At 40.3% G+C, this 22008-nt stretch overlaps 1 protein-coding gene across 2 annotated transcripts in view; it reads left to right on the top strand.

The window, feature by feature from the left end:
- The window catches only part of PLXDC1 (plexin domain containing 1), a 108400-nt gene that overhangs the window by 64733 nt on the left and 21659 nt on the right, over positions 1 to 22008 (top strand). For both annotated transcript variants that reach the window (XM_020997700.2, XM_020997699.2), the window contains 2 exons: positions 12816 to 12911; positions 17848 to 17929. In XM_020997700.2, coding sequence (XP_020853359.1) covers positions 12816 to 12911; positions 17848 to 17929 — 178 coding nt within the window. The remainder of the gene's footprint in view (positions 1 to 12815; positions 12912 to 17847; positions 17930 to 22008) is intronic.

Genomic DNA, 22008 nt, shown 5'->3' with positions numbered 1-22008 from the left:
CACGTAACTGGTTAAGGTGACTTGGAGGGAAATTGCCAATGCAAAAAAGGACCTGGGAAAGGGAAAAATAGAAAACTAAAGGCCCACAGAAATGTAGGAGTCAGAGGGCCGGTCCTGGGAGATGAGTCATAGAGCCCCAGAAGCTAAGCCAGTGAATGACAGGGAAAGAGGGCAGCCAATTAGTCAAATAGCCGAAAAGCCAAAGACGATTCAAATGATTCTGGCTGAGGGTCCCTCCTCATTTCCACAGCTCCCTCAGGAGTTATGCAGGCTGTTAAGAGACCCACTTAGTGATTCAGTAAGGAGAAATGTGTCTCTGCGCCTTGTGTTCATGTTTATAAACATTTGACAAGGGCAGAGATTTTGAGTTGCTGGGAAAGACAGAATTGAAATGATTGCTTCTGAAATATCCCATACTTGTTTCCAAAAAATCCCATGCTTGTCTTCTAAGTATACTATGCTTGCCTCTGAAATATCCTATGCTTGCCTCTGATGCAAAAACAGTAATGGAAGAACTGCATTTTGCCATTAAGGTTTTTTTCTTTTTATTATTCTCTTTTGTTCCCATTTTTACCTTCATTTCTAAATCTGTCCCTCTCCCTTGCTCTAACCATTGAGCCATCCCTTGTGAAATGAATGTTAAAGGATTTGAAAAAGTAGTTCAGCAAAACTAGCTAACAATTAACTAAGTGTGTTGATATATATGTAATGCTCTACAACCATGGCCTTCCACTTCAGTAAAGAAGGAAATAAGGGGTCTTTTTTCATCTCCAAGGCCAAATTTGGTCATCACAATTACACAGGATTGACTTTTTTTGTCTTTCATTCCCTTTGCATTGTTGAATTCTACCAAGATTTTTGAAGGAACTTTTACTATTACAGATTTAAAATGTTTTCTTCCCTGAGAAATCAAGAATGGACAACTCAATCACCTCACATGTAGAGATTTAACTTTGGTATGATCAATTATGAATCACTCATAATTACCAAATTACACTGGAACAAATTACTCTAGTTTGGGGACTATTCCAAGGACCTTGTGTTCTGTTTCTTTTCCTCCTTCTGGCTGGATGTTATTTTACTGTTATAATACAGTGGGAAGGCCAGTAGGTTTGGAGACAGAAGATGTGAGTTTGAATCCTGGCTCTTCACTTAACACCTGTATGACCTTGGGAAAGTCACTTAGGTTCTCTGGGTCTCAGTTTTGTCTTCTGTGAAATGAGGGAATTGGACCAGATCGGGATTTAAAACCTGTGTTAAATGGACCCCTTTGGCTATTTGGTAAATCTATGAATCTCTTCTCAGTTTAATATTTCTCCCCCCCCCACTTAATAGTATTTTATTTTTTCCAATTACATGGAAGATAGTTTTCAACATTCACTTTTATAAGAGTTTGAGTTCTAAAATTTTTCTCCCTTCCTCCCCTCCAAGACAAACAATCTGATATAGACTATACATGTGCAATCATATTAAACATATTTCCACATTAGTCATCTTGTGAAAGAAGAATCAGAACAAAAGGGAAAAACCCCAAGAAAGAAAAAAAAAAGAAGAGAGAAAATAGTATGCTTCAATCTTCATTCAGACTCCATAGTTCTTTCTCTGGATGTGGTTAGCATTTCCCATCTTAAGTCTTTTGGAATTGTCTTAGATCATTGTATTACTGGGAAGAGCTAAGTGTATCAAAGTTGGTCATCACATAATGTTGCCGTTTCTGGGTACAATGTTCTCCTGGTTCTGCTCTCTTCACTCAGCATTAGTTCATGTACATCTTTCCAGGTTTTTCTGAAGTCTGCCTGCTCATTTCTTATACCATAATAGCATTCCATTATATTCATATACTATAACTTGTTTATCCATTCCCCAATTGATGCGCATTCCCTCAATTTCCAATTCTTTGCTACCACAAAAAGAGCTGCTATAATTTTTTTTTACATGTTGGTCCTTTTCCTTTTTTATGATCTCTTTGGGATACAGACCTAGTAGTGGTATTGCTGGATCAAACGGTACACACAGTTTTGTATCCCTTTGGGCATAATTCCAAATTACTTTCCAGAATGGTTGGATCAGTTCACAACTCCACCAACAATGCACTAGCATTCCAATTTTCCCATATTTTAGATTAATGTTTTTAAATGTATAAAATAAAATACATGAGAGTACAAAGGAAACCGATCATATTCAAATACAGTTATTGAAACAATTTTTTTTGAAGTCCACAGACTCCAGATTAAGAACCCCTGGAGTAGATGAACTTTTTGATTCTTTCTCACTTTGTGAACCTATAAGCCTCATTCCAGCTTCTTTTATCTTCCGTGCCCCTTTCCTTCTCTTCCTCTTCTTCTATCTCCTCTTCTTTTATTCCTTTCCCAACATTTTTCTTCTGTGGTCATGACTGGCTAGCTCTATTCATAACTTCCTTTAATACTTTGAAGATCCATGATTTTATCAGTGTGAATAGATCCATGCCTTAGGTCATAGTTCCATGAGCTATCATAGCCAAAAATAACACAACTGGTGGCTAATATTCTGGTGATAAGCTTCTCTGCAAGTGGCAAGTTGGCTCTCAGGCTCATCCTCAAAGTCTAGCTTTCCAGCTTGGCAGGACCTACCTAAGTTTGTACTCTGCTGGCATAGTCTTCAAGAACCCAAAGGTTACCTTCACCCCATGATCAGGTATTGGAGGAAGAATTCAGCTGAGGATGTGTATATATGTTCCGTGGAGACAGCTATGGTATGGTGGATAGAACACTGAACTCAGTGTCAGAAGACCTGGATTGTGGGCATATCACCTAAACTCTCTGTGCCTCAGTTTCCTCATCTGTAAAATGGATGCGGTAGTATCTATAATCCCTATATTATGGAGCTGTTGTGAGGACAAAATGGAATAATGTATACGTATTGTTTCATGAATTGTAAACTACATAAATGTGTATATACATAGTTACTTTTTTGTCTAGGACTATTATTTCACTGACAGAACCTTAGAGAGTATCCGAGGTATAATTTGAATATAGGTCTTACTGATTCTTACTGCTTTTGATCCACTACCCTACACTGCGTCTTTGGGTAATAAGTTCTCAATTCTGTTATTAATATAGAAGCAATGGTGTTATAGTACAAAGAACATAGGCCTCGGAGTAAGGAAAGATGGGTTTGAATCCTAATGTTGATACTCAGTAACTGAGTAATAATGATAATAATAATAATATCAGCTCTCATTTACAGGGCACTTTAAGGTTTTCAAAGTGCTTTACAAATGTTATCTCATTTTATTCTCAATAATCCTGGGAGGTAGGTGCTTTATTATTATATCCATTTTACAGATGACAAAACTAAGGCAGACAGAGGTTAATGACTTGCCCAGAGTCACACAGCTAGTAAGTGTCTGAGGTCCCATTTGAACTCGTGTCTTCCTGACTGCAAGTCTATTGCACTATCCACTGTGCTACCTAGCTGGGCAAGTCATCTAACATCTCTAAGCCTATTTCTCAATCTGCAAAATGGGAGCAGTTAGGGGCAGCTAGGTGGCGCAGTGGATAGAGCACCAACCCTGGATTCAGGAAGACCTGAGTTCAAATCCGGCCTCAGACACATAACCCTTACTAGCTGTGTGACCCTGAGCAAGTCACTTAACCCCATTGCCTAAAACAAAACAAAACAAAAAAACCAAAATGGGAGCAGTTAGACTGCCACCACCATCACCATCACCATCACCACCACCGCCATCATCATCATCATGACCACAGGGTTGTTGTAAGGAAAGGACTTTGGATGTCTCAGGTAAATGTGTGTCGTCATTAATAATGTTATGAATGCAGACACCCAGAGACTGGGAAATGATCGAACCAATTGTGGTATTTAAATGCAATGGAATATTACTATGCTGCTGTGTTTTTGTATCCTTAGTGCTTAACCTGGTGCCTGGCGTGCAGTAGACACTTGATAAATGCTTATTGCTTGATTGACCATTTGGAAAGATTGCTGTAGCAGGAGTCAAAGCCCTGTGTGTTGACGGAAAAGCTGCAGGATCTGATTCAGCTTATTGGAGTAGTTAGCCCAGAATCCACACTGCACTGATGGGAAAGCTTGTTTCTGGTACATTTGATGCACATGAAGCATCTTCTGCAATCTGAAGCATCACAGTGCTCGTTTGCTTTATTGAATACAGTTGCCTTTGAAAGGAACATTTTCTAGAACCTGTTTAGTTCCCCTTTGACACGTTGTCAGTGAGTTGGATGGATGCCACCAAACAGATAGTGATACCTCTAAAGCTAGTGTAGGACCAGTGAGTTAATATATTGCAGGCATGACAGAATGGGGTCACCAAGACTCGGACACAACTCAAACAACTGAACACCACCACCACCAACAAACCTGGAATATACTTCCCGGGTCCCAAACAGGACTCCCCTGACTATGCTTAAGGATCGGAAGCTTTCTGTTCATTCTTGTGCCAGCTATACTTTAAAACAAAAACCCACCCTTCTACCTGTGCCTAGCTTCTGGAATGATCCCACATTTCTCTCGCTTTTGTGACATCTGAGAAGTATGAAAGCTAACCACTTTAACCTATAGCATCTCCTTTAGGCATTAAGCTTGTAGTCATTCATTCATTCATCCATTCAATCAATCAATCAATTACTCTAATTGCCCTACTCCAAGCATGTCAGGGCTATTTGGCCTTTCACTGTGATTCTTTAAAATACCCCTTCTGTCTTTTGTTTATTTGTTGGATTGTTCTTCTTGGAAAGGAAAGTCATACTAGGTCACACTAAGTCATGCCTTTGATCTTGCCATTATCCACAAGTATTCCACTTCCAGTTTCATAAATTCTGAAATTCCTTTATCTAACCATAACCTTTAACCCTTTTCTTTATCTTCCACATAACCTCCAAACCCCTGAACCCTCAATTCTCTCCCAATCCATCACTCTTTCACTGGCTTCTCCCTTCCTCATCTTGACCCCTCAATGAACGAATTCAACTCTACATTATTCTCCTCTCTAGAGTCCCTTGCCCCTTATCCTAGCAGCAATCTTGTCCTGCCAAGTCCCAGCCTTGGATTACCCCCATTGTTTCTTTTAACTATGGAATCCAATGGCTTTTTTTCAATCCTCATCCCTCTTGACATATCTGCAGCCTTTGACATTCTTGACCTCCATTTTTAATTTGATACTTTCTTCCCTCTAGGTTTTCATGATGTTGTTCTCTCCTGGTTTTCCTACTACTTGTTTGACTGCTCTTACTGTCTCATTTGTAGGATCCTTATCTATGTTCCTGGGTATCCCACAGTGCTTGACCTGGGCTCTCTTTTCTCCCTCTATACTATTTTGCTTGGTGATCTCATCAGCTCCCATGGATCCAATTATTATCTGTTTACTGATGATTCTCAGATCTATTGGTTTAGCCATAACCTCTGTAGTTCATATCTGGCCTCAGACATTTACTAGCTGTGTAACCCTGAGTAAATCACTTAACCCTGTTTGCCTCAGTTTCTTCATCTGTCAAATGAACTGGAGAAGGAAATGGCAAACCACTCCAGTATCTTTGCCAAGAAAACCTCAAATGGGGTCACAAAGAATCGGATACGACTCAAATGACTAAACACCAGCACTGAAGCAGTCTTGAATGTCCAACTACCTATTAGACAACTTGAACTGGATGTCACATAGATATCTTAAATAGATATCACATATGTCCAAAATTGAACTCGTTAGTTTTCCTCACAAACCTTCTCCCTTCCAAATTTCTCTATCACCATGGAGAGCACCACCACCCTCCCAGTCCCCCCGGTTCATAATCTTGGTATTATCCTCGATTCCCCACTATCTCTCACCCTCTATTTCCAATCTGTTTCCAAGGTCTGTCAATTTCACCTTTGCAACATCTGTTGAATATCCCCCCTTCTCTCTTCTGCTATCACCCTGATGCAAGCCCACATCACTTTGTGCTTGGGTTATCAAAATAGCCTCTTAATTCCTTTCCCTTCCTCAGATCTCTCCCTACTCCAGTCCATCCTCCACTCAACTGTGATATTAATCTTCCTAAAGAGTAGATCTGACCATATCACACCCTCCACCACCACCGTTCAATAAATTCCAATGGCTCCCCATCACATCGAGGATCAAATATAACCAAATATATCGAATCTGTTTGGTGTTCAAAGCCTTTCATAACTTGGCCCCCTTCTACCTTTCCATAACCTTACTCCCAATATCCCCCCACATTATCTGCAATCCAGTGACTCTGGACTCTTTGTTGTTCCCGACACAAGACACTCCATGCATTTTTACTAGTTGTGTCCCATGCTTGGATTTCTTTCTTTCTTTTTTTCTTTCTTTCTTTCTTTGTTTTTTGCTTTTTGGTGAGGCAATTGGGGTTAAGTGACTTGCCCAGGGTCACACAGCTAGTAAGTGTCAAGTGTCTGGGGCCAGCTTTGAACTCAGGTCCTCCTGATTCCAAGGCCAGATCTCTATCCACTGTGCCACTTAGCTGCCCCTCATGCTTGAATTTCTGTCTCTCTTCACTTCTTTCTCTTGACTTCCTCCAAGTTCCAGCTAAAATCTCATCTTCTGTTAGAAGCCTTTCCCAATCCTCTTCAGTGTTAGTGCTTTCCCATTATCCTGTATATATCTTGCTGATACATAACTGTTTTCATGTTGTAGCCTTTGTTAGATTGTAAATTTCTTGAGGGCAGGGACTGGTTTTGCCTTTCTTTGTATCTCTAGCACGTAGTACAGTGCCTGGCACATAGTAGGTGTTTAATAAATGCTTATTGACTTAGTTCAGGAAATGCTGATAGTAGACAAAGGTATATTAGATCCATAGAGTGCCAGGGCTGATAGGGCCCTTACAGAGTCCAATCCCACCATTTTATAGGTAAGAAAGCAGAGGCCCAGAGAGGAGAAATGACCTAGCCCAGGGTCATATAATGAGTCAATGACTTAGTTTAAAACATAATAATAACAATAACCTAAGATATGAATGGACTAGCATTTAGCACATTATTGTTGTTGTTGTTTGTCCTTCATTTTGGAAAAGAACCAATGACCTCATGAGTGACGTCTTGATTTGTGCATGAATTGGATTTTAGTGAGGCAGAGTTTCACTGAGTCGTCAGCTTCACTCTTTCTTCCTGAGTCATCAAAGTCCAGTGGCAGGACAAATGTCCAAATCACTGGCAATGGCCCAGGATGCAGTGGATGACCCTGGCATCTCTGATGCCTGACCAAGCTCTAAGCACTTCACAGTGACTGCTTCAGCTGCCTTCATGGCTATTGGAACAAATTGTTCTCATCAGCCCATTCCCATAAGGGAAATCTTCACATGCTTGGGCTAGACATCCCCCTAACTCACCAATGTCTGAGGTCTGTCAGTTAGCCTCAACCTGGTTTAGCCCATCTACCAAGATGGTTTGCCAGGGTGTGGCCGCTACAGCTTCTCGGGGCCACAAGTGAAAATTAAGTAAATCAGGTAGACACCAAAGGTGGATGAGCAGCCTTGAAAAGGGCTCAGCAAGCCCTCACACCAAAGGGGCTAGTCACCCTGAACACCCCATACGCTCCTTAGCTTAGCATATATGCTTAATAAATATAATAACACATATATAAATAGCATATAAGCTTAATAAATGCTCATTGACTGACTATGGGACCTGATAAACTCTCATTTGAACTCAACTTATAATAACAGGGATTAGATGTGACACAGAGAACTCCATGTCCCTTAATGGGGGAGCAAAAGCTGATATGACATGACCAGCCCTTATAGAATGGGTCAGTTTTGTAATAGGTTTCTAGCATTATGAAAGCTTTCCTTTGTGATTATATTAGATGTAGGTCAATTGAATCAGCATAGTCTCATCAACACATATTCCATGGGATGGCCCCAATTTCATTCTTTAGCATTTTGTTGTATTAAATACTGCTACAGTAAGTAGGCAATTGGCTATTAGCTTGCAATTTTTTTTTAATTACATTGGGATTTTGTTGTAACAGGGTTCAGTCAGTACAGATTGAAGGAAGGGGCAGGATGGGGAAGGTCAAGTTCATCATTGCAAAAAAGAAACTAGGAAGGTTGGCATATGAATGAGCTGCACGTCCAGACGGGGCCCATAAGGTGACACTATCAGTAAGCCTCTCTTCACTTAGATGCTGAGTGATACCGTGGAGACAGCACTGGCTTTGTAGTCAGGAGACCAGCACTTAAACCAATTCCTGCTATCTCAGGATTGACATTGACTTGGATTTAGAAAGGAAAAGAACCTCAAGAGATCCTTGAGTTCAACCTCCCATTTTAGAGATGTAGAAACTGAAGCAAAAAGAGGTGGGAGACTTGTCCAAGGTCACACAGGTATCAAGTATCAAAGCTGGAAGCTGGAATTCAAACCTAAGCCCCCTAATTCTAAATCCAGTCTTTCACCAATTCTGCTGCCATCTTGGTACAGGCCCCCTCATCCATTACCTCACATTGGGACTATTGCATTAGCCTCCTCATTGCTCTCCTCCCTGCCTCAAATCTCCTCCCAACTCCAATCTACCTTCCACTCAGCTGCCAATAGTAATTTTCCTAAAGCATAGACCTACTCAGTTAGCTCCAGTGGGTCCAAGATCATATAGAAAATCCTTTAATTTTTGTTTTAAGTCCTTCATAACCTGCCTTTCCAGGCTTCTTACACTTTAGTCACCTCCATGTACTCTTTAATACAGCTACCCTGGCTGTTCTTCACTTAGAATCCTACATCTCCCAACTCCCATGCCTTTCACTGGCTGTATCCTGTGCCTGGAATGCTCTCACTTCTCACTTCCTCCTCCCGGCTTTCTTTCAAGACTCAGCTCAATCCTGCCTCCTACGGGAGACCTTTCTTTGTTTTCCATTCCCCCCCCACCTCCAAAAATAAAAAACAAACCAAACATGCTAGTTCTTTCCCTCTGAGGTTAACTAACTTCTATCTAATTTAAACAGAGTATGTGAGATGATGCTGAAAGGGTGTCCCAAAAGTCTTAGTGCAGTTTTAAGCTTTGTTAAGCAGCTAGATGGTAAAGTAGATAGCGCCCTGAACCTAGAATCAGGAAGACCTGAGTTAAATCTGGCCTCAGAAACTTGCTAGTTTGTGTGACCCTTGGTAAATTACTTAATCTGTCTCAGTTTCTTCATCTGTAAAATGGGGATAATAATAGCACCTACCTCCAAGGGTATTCTAAGGATCAAATGAGATTATAATTATAAAGCACTTTATAAACCTTAAAACATTATATGATACTATTATTATTATTATATCTTATACATATATGTATATACAATACATATGTATGTGTTTACATATATATTTGTGTATATATATATTAGTGTATGTGTGTGTATATATATATATGTCATTGTTCAGTCATTTTCCGTCGACTCTTCATGATCCCATCCCAGGGATTTTCTTGGCAAAATACTGGAGTGGTTTGCTATTTCCTTCTCCAGCTCATTTTTACAGATGAGGAAACTGAGGCAAACAGGGTTAAGTGACTTGCCCAGGGCCACACAGCTAGTAAGTTTCTTAGGCCAAATTTGAACTCAGGGAAATGAGTCTTCCTGATTCCAAATCCTGTGCTCTATCCATGCAACACCTAGAGTGAAAAACTTTCTAGCAATTAGAGGCTTCCCAGAATGGAATGCCTTGGAATATGGGGGATTCTCCCATAATGGCTTGTTGGGGAAATCTTAGAGGGGATTAGTTAGATAGGGGTTAGACTAAATGTCTTCTGAAATCCCTTTCAAATCTGGGATTCTATGATAGAGTTTGGGAGAGGACCTGAGCCTATGGCCCTCTCCACTTAGCCCTGGGATTCCAGAGCAAGTTGGAGGCCAGCCTGGACAAGGTATTGTGTTGTGGCCTTAGCTTCATCATGTGGGTAGTAGCCTGAAGAGCAATCGTGACTGGTACAAGTGCCCAGCCTGCTTATCAAAAAATCACCAAATCCTTACATTGTGTTCTTGTCCATCCCCTTGACTCCAGAGGTGGCCCTCTGCTCATTTGTCTCAGACAGACAAGTACTTTTTCTGCACTTACATATGGAAAGATTTCCATTTCTAGACAGTCCTTGACAAATCTCATGTTCCTCTGAATGTAATTTCCTGCAATTGATCTTCAGTGGAATTCAATAAGGCAGAAAGGGATGTATGTACAAGGTTGGAGTGTCCTCAAAGCTGGCAGGGATAACTGCCACAGTTTTAGAGCTGTGGAAAAGTGAAAACAGTATCTTACTGATGATGTATGTATGAATTATGTGTGTATATATGTGTATGTGAATGTACACGTGGATGTGTGTATGTATATTGTGTATTTTTTTGTTATCATTCAGTTGTTTCAGTCCTGTCACACTCTTCATGACCACATTTGGGATTTTCTTGACAAAGATGCTGGAGTGGGTTGCCATTTCCTTCTCCAGCTCATTTTACAGATGAAGGAAGAAACTGAGGCAAGCAGGGTTAAATGACTTGCCCAGGGTTACACAGGTAATAAATGTTTAAGGCCAGATTTGAACTCACCAAGATGAATCTTCCTGACTTCAGGCCTAGCACTCTATTCATTGTGCCACCTGGCTGCCCCGTATGCATATGTATACATACATGTGTACATTTCTAGTGGGAAAGTCTAGGAGTAACAAACACGGTCATAGTCAGCTCCATGCTATATCACCTAGAATATGAGTTGTGCATAAGCAGATAGTTCTTTAATGTATGTATCATATACAAGGTGTCCCCAAAACCTCAGTGTTGTAAAACTGCACTAAGACTTTTGGGACACCCTTTCTTGCATTTATCCGTGTGGGTCTTATCCTTCTACTAGCCAAGGGTTCTTAACCTGGGGTCCATGAACTTTAGAAAAAAATGTTATGACAACTGTATTTCAGTATAATTGGTTTCTTTTGTGATCTTATGTATTTTATTTTATGAATTTTAAAACATTTTTATGAGGAATCTATCCATTTAATTCAGCCAATAAACATTTATTAAGCATCTACTATGTTCAGGCACTATGCTAAATGCTGGGGATAGAAGAAGAGTCAAAAGACAATTCCTACCCTCAATGAGCTTACAATCTAAAGGAGGAAATGACAAGCAAACAAATATGTACAAACCAGTTATATACAGGATAAATAGGAAATAATTAAAAGAAAGGGACATTAGAATTAAGAGGGGTTGAAAAAGGCTTCCTGTTGAAGACGAGATTTTAGTTGAGACCAGGGAAACAAGTAGGCAGAGATGAGAGAAAGTATTTCAGGCATGGGGGACAGCCAGAGAAAATTCCTGAAGCCAAGGGATAGAGTGTCTCGTTCATAGAACAACAAGGAAATCAGTGACATTGGATTGAAGGCTTCACCAGACTGCCAAAGGGATCCAGAACACACACAAAAAGGTTAAGAACCTCTGTGCTTGAGATATCATTTTACACCTACCAGATTGGCTAAAATGGTAGAAGGAGAAAGTGACAAATGTTGGAGGAAATGTGGAAAAATTGGGAAACTAATTCATTGTTGGTGGAATTGTAAAATGATGCAACCTTTTTGGAGAACAATCTGGAATTATGCCCAAAGAATTATTAAACAGAAATTACCTTTGACCCAGCAATACCACTACTTGGGCTATCTCCAAAGATGGTTAGGGAAAGAGGAAAAGAACCTATCTGTTCTAAAATATTTATGACAGCTCTCTCTGTCATGGCAAAGAACTGGAAATTACAGAGATGTCCATCAACTGGGGAATGACTGAACAAGTTGTGGTTTATAATTGTGATGAAATACTACTATACTATAAGAAATGATGAGTTCAATGATTTAGAAAAACACGGAAAAACCTGCATGAAACAATGAAGAGCAAATTGAGCAGAACCAAGAGGACATTGTATACAATAACAGCAATATTGTTTTAAGAATGACTTTGAGTGAATAAGTTATTTTGTCTATTATAAATACCTAAATTAACTATAAAGGACATATGAAGAAAGAAGTTGTCTGCATCCAGAGAAAGAACTGATAAATAGAAGTATATGTAGAATAATTTTACTATATATATATATATATGCACATATATATATATGCATATATATATATGCATATATATACCTATACCTATTTGTACTTAATGCTAGCCATTTCTAGGGTGGGGGAGGTGGGGAAGAAAAAAAGAAAAAAAAGAAATTTACATGGTAATTTTGTTGTATATTTGAAAGGAATAGCAAGTTGTGCATAGTATTTGTAGTTTCATGTATAATCATCTTTTTTATTATACTACATTGTGGAAATGCTTGGTTTATTCCATAAATTAAAAATAAAAAATTTTTAAAAGAACCTCTGCACTAGAGTGTGAGCGCCATAACAGAAGAAAACATGTGTTATCAAAACTTTGTATCTCTCCCAGCTCCTAGGCTGGAAATAGCTCCTTATCTATAGTAGGCATTTAATAAATAATGTTTGTTGAATGAATGAATGAAAAAAAGGTACAAATTATGTAGCCTACCTATCAGACCCCTAGACACATGCCTCAATTGCCTGTGGGCATGGGATATCCTTATTTGACCATGGAAGCATAGAAAGAGTTTGAAGAGACTTTAAAAATAAGGTTATAGAATCCCTTAATTTTATAAATAAAGAAACTGAGGCCCAAAGAGGAGGAATAAAGTAGCAGAAGTCATATGGTCATTTTGGTGACAGAGATGTGACTAGAAAGAGGGGTGGCACTAGAGTTAAGAGATTTTGCACACTATTAGAAAATTCTTCCCTCGACAGATTGATCCCATGCTGATCAATCCTGTGTTTGTTTCAGAATCTCGCCGAAGAACAATTTATGAGTATCACCGGGTTGAGTTGGACACCAGCAAGGTCACCAGCACATCAGCTGTTGAGTTTACCCCACTGCCAAGTGAGTAGGAATTTCGCCAGGGGTTGTGCTATCCCAGAGTTCCCTACCATAGGACACTCCCAATTGGGATATAGAATTCTAGTGGAAGATGCTGCTTTGAGAAACCAGGAAGACAATTGAGCCATAGCATCCCTTTACTTTGGGGAGATATGGTTTGGGAGTTCATGAGTGAAAAAGAAAAACTGAGAATCAGTCTTAAAGCACAGACAAACTCTAGGCCAACAGACTTCTTTTCTTTCCCCCTTCTTTCCCCAGTTTTCTTTGAATTTCTATTAAATGGTACTGCCGCAGTTACAATCTGTGGTAGCCTGGCCCCATCTCAAACAAGACCAAGCTGTTGGATCACTGATGGATATTCATGGTAAAGTCAGGACTAGAGGTGGGAGCAAGGAAGGGAAAACAGCATTCCTGCTTGGATATGGCTTTTAATTTCATCATAATCCTGAGTGGGTGGAAACCACTTGCAGAACACCCACAATGGTTTCTCGTAATCCCTTTTATTCCTAACCTGCCTCATTTTTTTTCTTCTTCTCTTTCTTATATGCCTCCTTTTCTATTCTTTCCCCTCCTTTTCTCTCTTCTCTTACCTTCTTCTCCAAGATGGAAACAAAACCTCAGAAGAGAATTATGACTAAGCTAGAGTGACCAGGACTTTGCCAAAATTTAACACGCTAATAGCTCTTATACTTCTCCAGTGGCATAAAAACAACTGAGCTTAGTATCTAGCTAGTGGGCGCAATTAATGAACATAAGAATCTGCCAGCTCCTGAGGACTTGCTCCCCTGGATACTGCACCCAAAGGAAGCTCTTTTCTGCTCCCCATAGTATCATGGTCTCCCCAAAACACCAACTGCATTTATCCTTTAAATTGCATCTGAGGGTGCTTTTCACACCATTTGTTCCCAGTACTAGGCTCAGCTGCAAGGATTAAGGTAGGAGAAGAAGGAGGAGGAGAAGGAAGAAGAGGAGGAAAAGGAGGAGAAAGGGAAGGAGAAGAGGAAAAGGAAGAAAAGGAGGAAGGAGGAGGAGGATGGAGATGAAGAGAAGAAAGAGGGGGAGGGGAAAGAGGAAGGAAGGAGGAGGGGGAGGGGAGGAGGAGAGGGAAATGAAGGAGAAGGAAGAAAAGAAGGAGAAAGGGGAGGAAGAGGAGAAGGAGGGGAAGGAGAAAGGGGGGAGAAGGAGGAGGAGAAAGAGGAGATAGAGAAGGAAGGAAGAGGAAAGGGAGGAGGAGAGGGAGGAGGAGAAGGAAAAGGAGAAGGAAAAAAAGGAGGAAGAGGAGGAGGAGGGGAAGGAGGAAAAGGAAAGGGAGGAGGAGAGAATGATTTTTGCTTCACTTTGGCTACCATCTCAAACCCTTCAGAAAGCATAAGCTGACACCCACTAGACTCTGAGCACATGTGCCCTCCAGCCTGTGATGGTCCTTCTGTCTTGCAAAGCAGGAGGACAAAACCACCAACAGACACAGCACCTCCAAATCAGCTGAAAGTGCTGATTTACCCAGGCTTCTATCCAAAACGATTGCAGAAATCCAAAAGAATCTCCAAAAGCATTTCAGAACCAGGGATATATTAAGAAATGATCAAAACAAAAGAAAAAGGGGAAAAGAAAACATCCCAGTGCTAGCATGGAATTCCAGGAAAGACTGAGAAACTTGGGCCTGAGCTCCCAGGGAATGGGAATGCAGGAAGGGAATCAATCCATAGAATTCGTTTACTTTGGGGAAATGTGGTTTTGGAGTTCATGGGTAGAAAGGAAAAAAGAGGGAGTCACCCATCATCCTACAAAGCCTATCTCTCAGATCTTTTTTTCTTTATTTTTTTTGGTGACAAGGCCTATTTTTTCAAAGAAAAAAAGCAGCAATTTGTAGCAAGGGCATAGATGTGCAGGGCTAATTTTCATACATAAGTACTAAGGAATAAATCAAACTCTCCTGAGACTATATTTCTGGGACACTCTCTCTGTACATTTGAATCATCTCTTCCCCAGTGAATTAAGTGAGTCTTTAACAGCAAACAAGGTACCTGAAACCCATAGCAGAAATAAAGATTAGTTGATTTTATTAAAACCATGTGATGCTTTTATTATTATAGGAGTATATATTTAGAACTGAAAGGGACTTTAGAAGTCAGAAAATCTAACCCACCTAATTTTACTGATGAGCAACCAAGGCCTATAGAGGTGACCCAGCTGGCCCAAGGTTAAACAGATAGCAAGTAGCAGAAATCAAGAATGTGAACCTAGGGCCTCTCATTCCAAATCCAGTGATCTTTTCCATTAACAAATGAGATAACATGCAAAGCATTTTGCAAATTAAAACATGATGTAAAGGCTAGTTATGATTATTATCTTATGTATGGTTTGGCCTTAGAGTTGTGACCCATGTGTAATGTGGCCCCACATTCTTCCACTCCCTGCCCCTTTCCCCCCTATCCAGCCTAGACAAGACAGTAGCAGGACAGACCAACACCTTCTTCTGCCCCTTACCCTCCACCTTGCTAAGAGGAGCAGGCATCGGTGTTAACTAACCAAGGCACAGCATTCTCTTCTGTTCCCTACCCTTCCCCTAGTCTACAAAGAACCAGTGGTGGGGTTGACAAAAGTCTAGCATGTCTTGGGCTATTCCCTGTCCCTGACCCATACCACAGGAGTAAGCTAGATGACCAAGACGCAGAAGACCCTCTTTCTATTCTATTACACCCCATCCCTCATATCATCTTGCTCACCCTCATTCAGTCCAGCAGATGATCAAGGCTCAAGGCTTTTGACTTTTGTCCTGTAACATACCCCATGAACCCTATGAACAATCCAATTCATGTCACACTTTCAGTTAAGACAGCAATATAAAAGGTTGTAGAGGAGCCTAGATCTCCCCGGAGAAAAATGATTATTTCTCTCTTATATTAATAACTAATTTTCAAATCAGGACTAAGGTTTTTTTTCCCTTTTCTACTTCCTCATCCAGAAATCATCTAGTGTGGGAAGTCTTTCTCAAAGATTTATTCAGACAGGATGGTTGAGATCTAATCAAAGACAGTAAAAGAAATTCTAAGTTTAGGATAGTGGGTGAACTCCTGCTCATTGTGTTTACTCAGAGAGGTCTGGGAAAAATGTGGATTCTCCCTTTTGTCAGACGGGTGATATGAAAATTGATAAATTTCTTTGACCAAGACTTGGGTGATTCGAATCATGTACCTTCAAGTGCCTCATTATAATAGAACCCACCTCTCATTGTAATATTCATTCTCTCATTAATTCTTAACCAATCAAAGTTAATTGACACCCTCAGGAACACTTGCTTTTCCGAGAGTATATAAACTATGAGCCTACCACCATGAAAGGTCTTTGGCATTCAAGAGTGCCACTGACCCTCTTTTTATTAAAATGCTGGCATTTTTAATAAAATTACTAATTACCCAGAAATAATGTCTCTTAAACTTTTTAAATGCCACACCCTCACATACCCCAGCAAATATCCAAAAAAGGACACCAAGTAGAATATAATAAAAAAAAAAATCAGTTTCCTCATTCATTCTAAAATGGCACAAAATGATGACCAGAAGTCAATGGAGACTGGGAGAGAGGTTACACCAGGCAATTCCATATAAGCCCTGGTGAACAGACCTTATGAGTAATGGAAGAAGGGCCCTACCAGGGAAGGGAAGAGTAAACAGAATGGAAAAAAAGAAAACAATGAATATTATGGGTTAAGAGAAGTTCAAGTGGTAAACATAGATAAAGAATGATTCCACAACAAATACAAGCAGAATCTCAGAGAAAAAAAGGGAGGGGATAGTAACTGCAAAGACTACAGGAATGACTAGAAACAAATTAAGATTAAAAAATTAAATAAATGGTAGAAAAACTTAACCCAAGTGCTGGACTCTCTAAAAAAAAAATAGAATGCAGCATTCAGAATTCAATTATTCCATAAGACAATAAAAATATTAAAACAAAATTAAAGGATTGAAAAATAGAAGAAAATGAAAGGTATCTATGATTTTGTAAAAAAACTTTCCTAGAAAATAGGTTAAGAAAAAATAATTTGGTTATTAATAATTAAATTAATTAATAATAATTAACCATCAGCCTCTCTGGAAATCATGACTAAACAAAAAAAACCTAAATAACATGTTTCAAGAAATCATTTTTAAAACTACCCAAATCTATTAGAATCAGGTGGCAAAGTGAAAGTTATCCAATGATAACTTCCTAAAAGAAACACCAAATTAAAAACACCCAGGAATATCATAATGAAAGTTCAGAGCTTCCAAGTCAAAGAAAATAATACTGAAAAAAGAGTTCACCCTGAAAAACTGAGTATTATCCTACAAGAATGAGCAAATGTACCTTTAATAGAAAAGAGAAACCTGGAAAGATAACTACATTTGAACAACTGAAGGGACTAAATGATGATGAAATTCTGAGCATGTAAAAGAGGGAGAGGAGATAAGGGTCCCTTCACTAATCACCAAGGGAGTAAAGCTTCATATAAACACTGAAACTGGTTTTGTTGTTGATTTTGCTCTTTTTTGTTGATTTTAAGAGAGGAAAGGAAAGAAAGGGAGAAATGGAGTACAGTAGGAAAGAAATAGGAGGAAAGGGTGGAGAAATTTACTTCACATAATTAGGGTGTATGCAAACATGGAGGAAGGAGCATTTCATGAACCCTATTCTTATCTGAATCAAACAAAGGAGAGTTAAACGGATACATAGAGTTTGGTATAGAAATATATTAAACAGGGGAAGTACAAAAGTTCATTTAGAAGGAAGAACAGACATATGAGACAATTTTGAAAGTAATGGGTCAGCTTCACAGCACCATGTTTTCATCAATAGCCCCAGTGCTTGATAACTGTGTACTTGCTGGGCTTGGAAACTCCCATGACCCACTCCAGGCGATCCTGACAGCTAGATGCCTCTGCTTTCTGTCTTTCAGCCTGTCTGCAACATCAGAGCTGTGAAGTCTGCGTCTCCTCAGACCTGACCTTCAACTGCAGCTGGTGTCACGTCCTCCAGAGGTAGCGTGGACAGGTTGACTCTGATGTCTTCCTTGTGCAGGCAGGAGGGGTAAGGGGAGAGGAAAATGGGTTTGCCCACCACCACCTCCTCCATGACCTTAACACTCCCGTGCCTGTTCCTCTTGTCCTGTTGCTTGGCATCATGGGGATATGCCCAGCTGGGTATGAGGGAGTATGTCCTGCCCTGATTCAAATCTGTCAGACTTCCAAAATCTAAAGATTAGCCTGGAGACTTCGCAAGAGAAGAAATTTCTGCAAAACTGATAGAGGATTAGGATGACAAACTACTGGATAGAATTTCTAAGAACCACAGCCACTGTTGTTTCTTCCCCACCTAGGAAAGGGGTCAAATTATTCAGGAACCTGGAGCAGGATCTGAACTTGGGCTCCCATCGGCCTCTGAGAAAGGTCCTGATAGTGCCATGCTTTACCAATGCCATGGAGCAGACTTTCTGCAGACAGGCCATCCTTAAGGACACCAGGGGAGTGGATAGCTAGATGGAAAAGTTAGGGAGACAGTTTACAGAGAGGAACTCAGAATAAATCTTTTCTCTAGACCAGACTTGAGAAGAGGAAAGTAGGAATGCACGTATTTGAGTAATAGCTGCTGAGAATGTTTCTTTTTTTTCTTTTTATTGATATCTCTTATTTTGGACCTCACCTTTATTTCCCAATATATCCCTTTCCTCTACCTCAGCCAAGTGGCAGCGGATAGAGCACTGGCCTTAGAACCAAACTCACCTTCATCAGTTCAAATCTGGCCTCAGACCCTTACTCACTGTGCGACCCTGGGCAAGTCACTTAACCCTGTTTGCTTCAGTTTCCTCATCTGTAAAATGAGCCAGAGAAGGAAATAGCAAACCACTCCAGTATCTTTGCCAAGAAAACCCCAAATGGGGTCATGAAGAGTCAGACACGACTTGAAAGGACTGAACAACAACTGCCCCAGCCAGAGAGCCACCCCTTATGACAAAGAATAAAAAAGGGAAGAAAAGGCAGCTTAGCAAAGCTAACCAACCCATCACTCAAATCTGACAGTATATGCTATGTTCTACTTCCATAGTCCCCCACCTCTGCAAAGAAGGGAAGGAGGTATATTAACTAAGAATATTTCTAATGTTTGTTTTTATTTCTTTTTCTGTTTTAATTAAATGATTTTGCCAGCCCTCAAACAGTTAGTGAAAAAGTGCAGACAGACTTTGGTTAATTTGTTTTTGGAAGCACAGAAAGTTCTGGGTTATGTTCAAGTCTGGGATTGAAAAGTCTTGAAATTAAACTCATTTTCCCATTTAGAACCCAGTTCCTCATGAAGTAAATTGGGAATCTAAGCCCTGGTCTCCTAATCAGGAATTTACTTTGATAAATAAGAGCCAGGAGAAAGATACCTTTTTTGTATAACTAACTCTTACAAGCCTGGAAAGCAATAGAAACTTTTAAAAAAAAAACCTTTAGGCAATCTTGAAAATTACAGTGTCACACTTCCCATGAAGCTGTCATATCTTCAGTCACTATTTCCTTTCCTCCTTTCCAAAATCTTGATGCATAAATAGAAACTGACTGCCATGTAATCAGCTGTCTTTGCACAGCACTGACTTAGTCCGGGGGTGAAAAGGGGGGGAAAGTTTGCAAATTAGGATCCTTTCCCAATAGGTACACTTTTGCTCTTCCTCATTAGAGATCAGTTTGCCTGCCTGCCAAATGGGTTGGGGTCGTGTGGGTTGGGGAGAGGATTACAGCAACTTTAAAAAACAATTCATGACTAGTACCACATGTGGTAAAAACACGGATGAGTTATTATCTGCAACCACAGGGAGCACCCACACAGATGAGATCATAAATCTACCCAAGTACTAAGTAAAACTACTAGGCACTTGGGGTATATGAGGTGTCCAAGGAGATGAGGACTTGCTGAGCTCTTTTCAGGGCTGCCTATCCACCTTTGATGTCCACCTGATTCACCCAGTTCTCACCTATGGCTCCAAGAAGCTATAGCGCATACAGTGACCACACCCAAGCAAACCATTTCCGCAGACGAGCTAAACCTGGTTGAGACTAATGAATAGAACTCAGATCTGTCAGTGAGGTAGGGAGATGTCTACCCCAAGAATGTGAAGATTTCCCTCATCAGAATGGGTGGATGAAAACAATTAGTTCCAATGAGTACTGAGAACTTGGTCAGATATCAAAGATGCAAAGGTCATCCACTGCATCCCAAGCCATCACCAATCATTTTGACTTTTGTCCTGCCATTGGACTCCATGACTCTGGAAGAGAGAGTGAGGCTGATGACTTTGTGCAACTCTGCCTCACTTAAATCCAATTCATGAACAAGTCAAAACATCACCCGTGATATTACTGGTCCTCCTTAAAAATGAAGGAAAAACAACAAAAGTAGGCACTTATATCTTTAAAAATGAGAAATCCAATTGAATTTACATCTACAACTCTTTGGGCAACTAGTTGGTGCAGTGGGCAAAGAGCCGGGCCTGGAGTCGGAAAGACTTGAATTCAAACCTGGCCTCAGATACCTACTAGCCGTGTAATCCTGGGCAAATCTCTTAACCCTGTCGTCTTCTGCCTCAGTTTCCTCATCTGTAAGATGAGCTGGAGAAGGAAATGGCAAACCATTCCAGTATCTTTGCCAAGAAAATGCCAAATGGGGTCACAAAGAGTCGGACACGAGTGAAAAATGACTCTACAGCAAAATTTCAAGAGAATGTATTGATAACTGGGGGGATTGGAAAAGACATTTTATGAAGAAGGTGAAACCTGAGCTATACTTTGAAAGAAGTTAGAATGCCTAAAGTCCCTGCTTCTGGGGAGCCTGAGCTTGGTGGATTTCTTGAGTTCAGGAGTTCTAAGCTGCAGCGGAGCTAAAAATGATTGAGTGTCCAAACTAAGTCCAGCGCAAGTATGGCAAGGCCCCTGGAACAGAGGGCCACCAGGCTGACCAAGGAAGGACAAATTGGCCCAGGTCAGAAAATTCAAACAGGTTAACAGGTTAATGCTTCAGTGCTGATTACTCTTGGGATTAGCCCATGGATGCCAGGCTTCCAGCCTGGGTGAGATGGGGAGGCCCAGTCTCCTCCTCTAGAATGCCCCTCCAAAAAAGAGGTGAAGGATTCTCTGAGGGGAAGGTGAGGAGGTAAGGAGGGAGTGTGTTCCAGGTGTGGGGACAACCTCCTTGTACTGAGACAAGAGATGGAATATGATGTATAGAGAACAACCATCATATCAGCATTTACCTCAATGTTTGCTTTTTGTATATTCCTTCTACGTAACTGTAGCCAATTTTCCGGCCCTGTTTTCTTCACCTCACATTACTTCATATGAGTTTTCCATATTTTTTTTTTACATTCTTCACATTTGTTTTTCTTAATTGTGATATAGCGTTCCATTCTGTTGACATATGGAAATATATTAAGGCATTTCCCTACTGTTGGACAATTGTTTCTAGTTTGGGGAGTTTTGTTTTGTTTTTCAATTGCAAATAATGTTGCCATAAATATATTTGAACAAAGCCCTTTGTGTTCTCTCTCCCTGCCCTCCCTCCCCCTGTTTTTGATGAATATTCCTTTGGTACAGACCTGTAATGGAATGATTAAGACAAAGAGTACAGTTCTTTTCACTCCTCAAAGGCAAGGATAACATTTTGTAAAGCATCGTACTGTTACTTGAAGTCAAATAAATGTTGGACTGGGGCATCTCAGATGGGAGTCGTAATGACAGAACACAGAATACATTATAAAAGCAAAAGTCTTGTTTACACAGATCGTATACTTCTGTTTCACATATAGGCCATGACTTGTGAAGGTTGGGGAGGGGGGTGTTGAGGGTGAAGGGGTGAGGAGGTGAGGGAGGAAAAGAGAAATGCAGCCAGAGAACATGACAGCTTAATGAGGTTTGGGTCTGCCTCAACTTTGAGAGAAATTGGCCAGGACATAGTTGGGGGAGGGGTTTATGCAAGGCCTACGTTTTCAACTAGAATACTATGCAATAAAATTACAGTGGAATTCACTCAGAAGAAATGCAAGGCTATAACTTCACTATTAAGTGGGAAAATATGTTGACATCACTCC

This window comes from Phascolarctos cinereus, unplaced genomic scaffold (genome assembly GCF_003287225.1).
Source record: "Phascolarctos cinereus isolate Bilbo 61053 unplaced genomic scaffold, phaCin_HiC Scaffold_5;HRSCAF=322, whole genome shotgun sequence".
In the NCBI taxonomy this organism is placed as follows: domain Eukaryota; kingdom Metazoa; phylum Chordata; class Mammalia; order Diprotodontia; family Phascolarctidae; genus Phascolarctos; species Phascolarctos cinereus.
The sequence above is the reverse complement of the archived record's forward strand: the minus strand, read 5'-3'. Positions and strand labels throughout refer to the sequence as shown.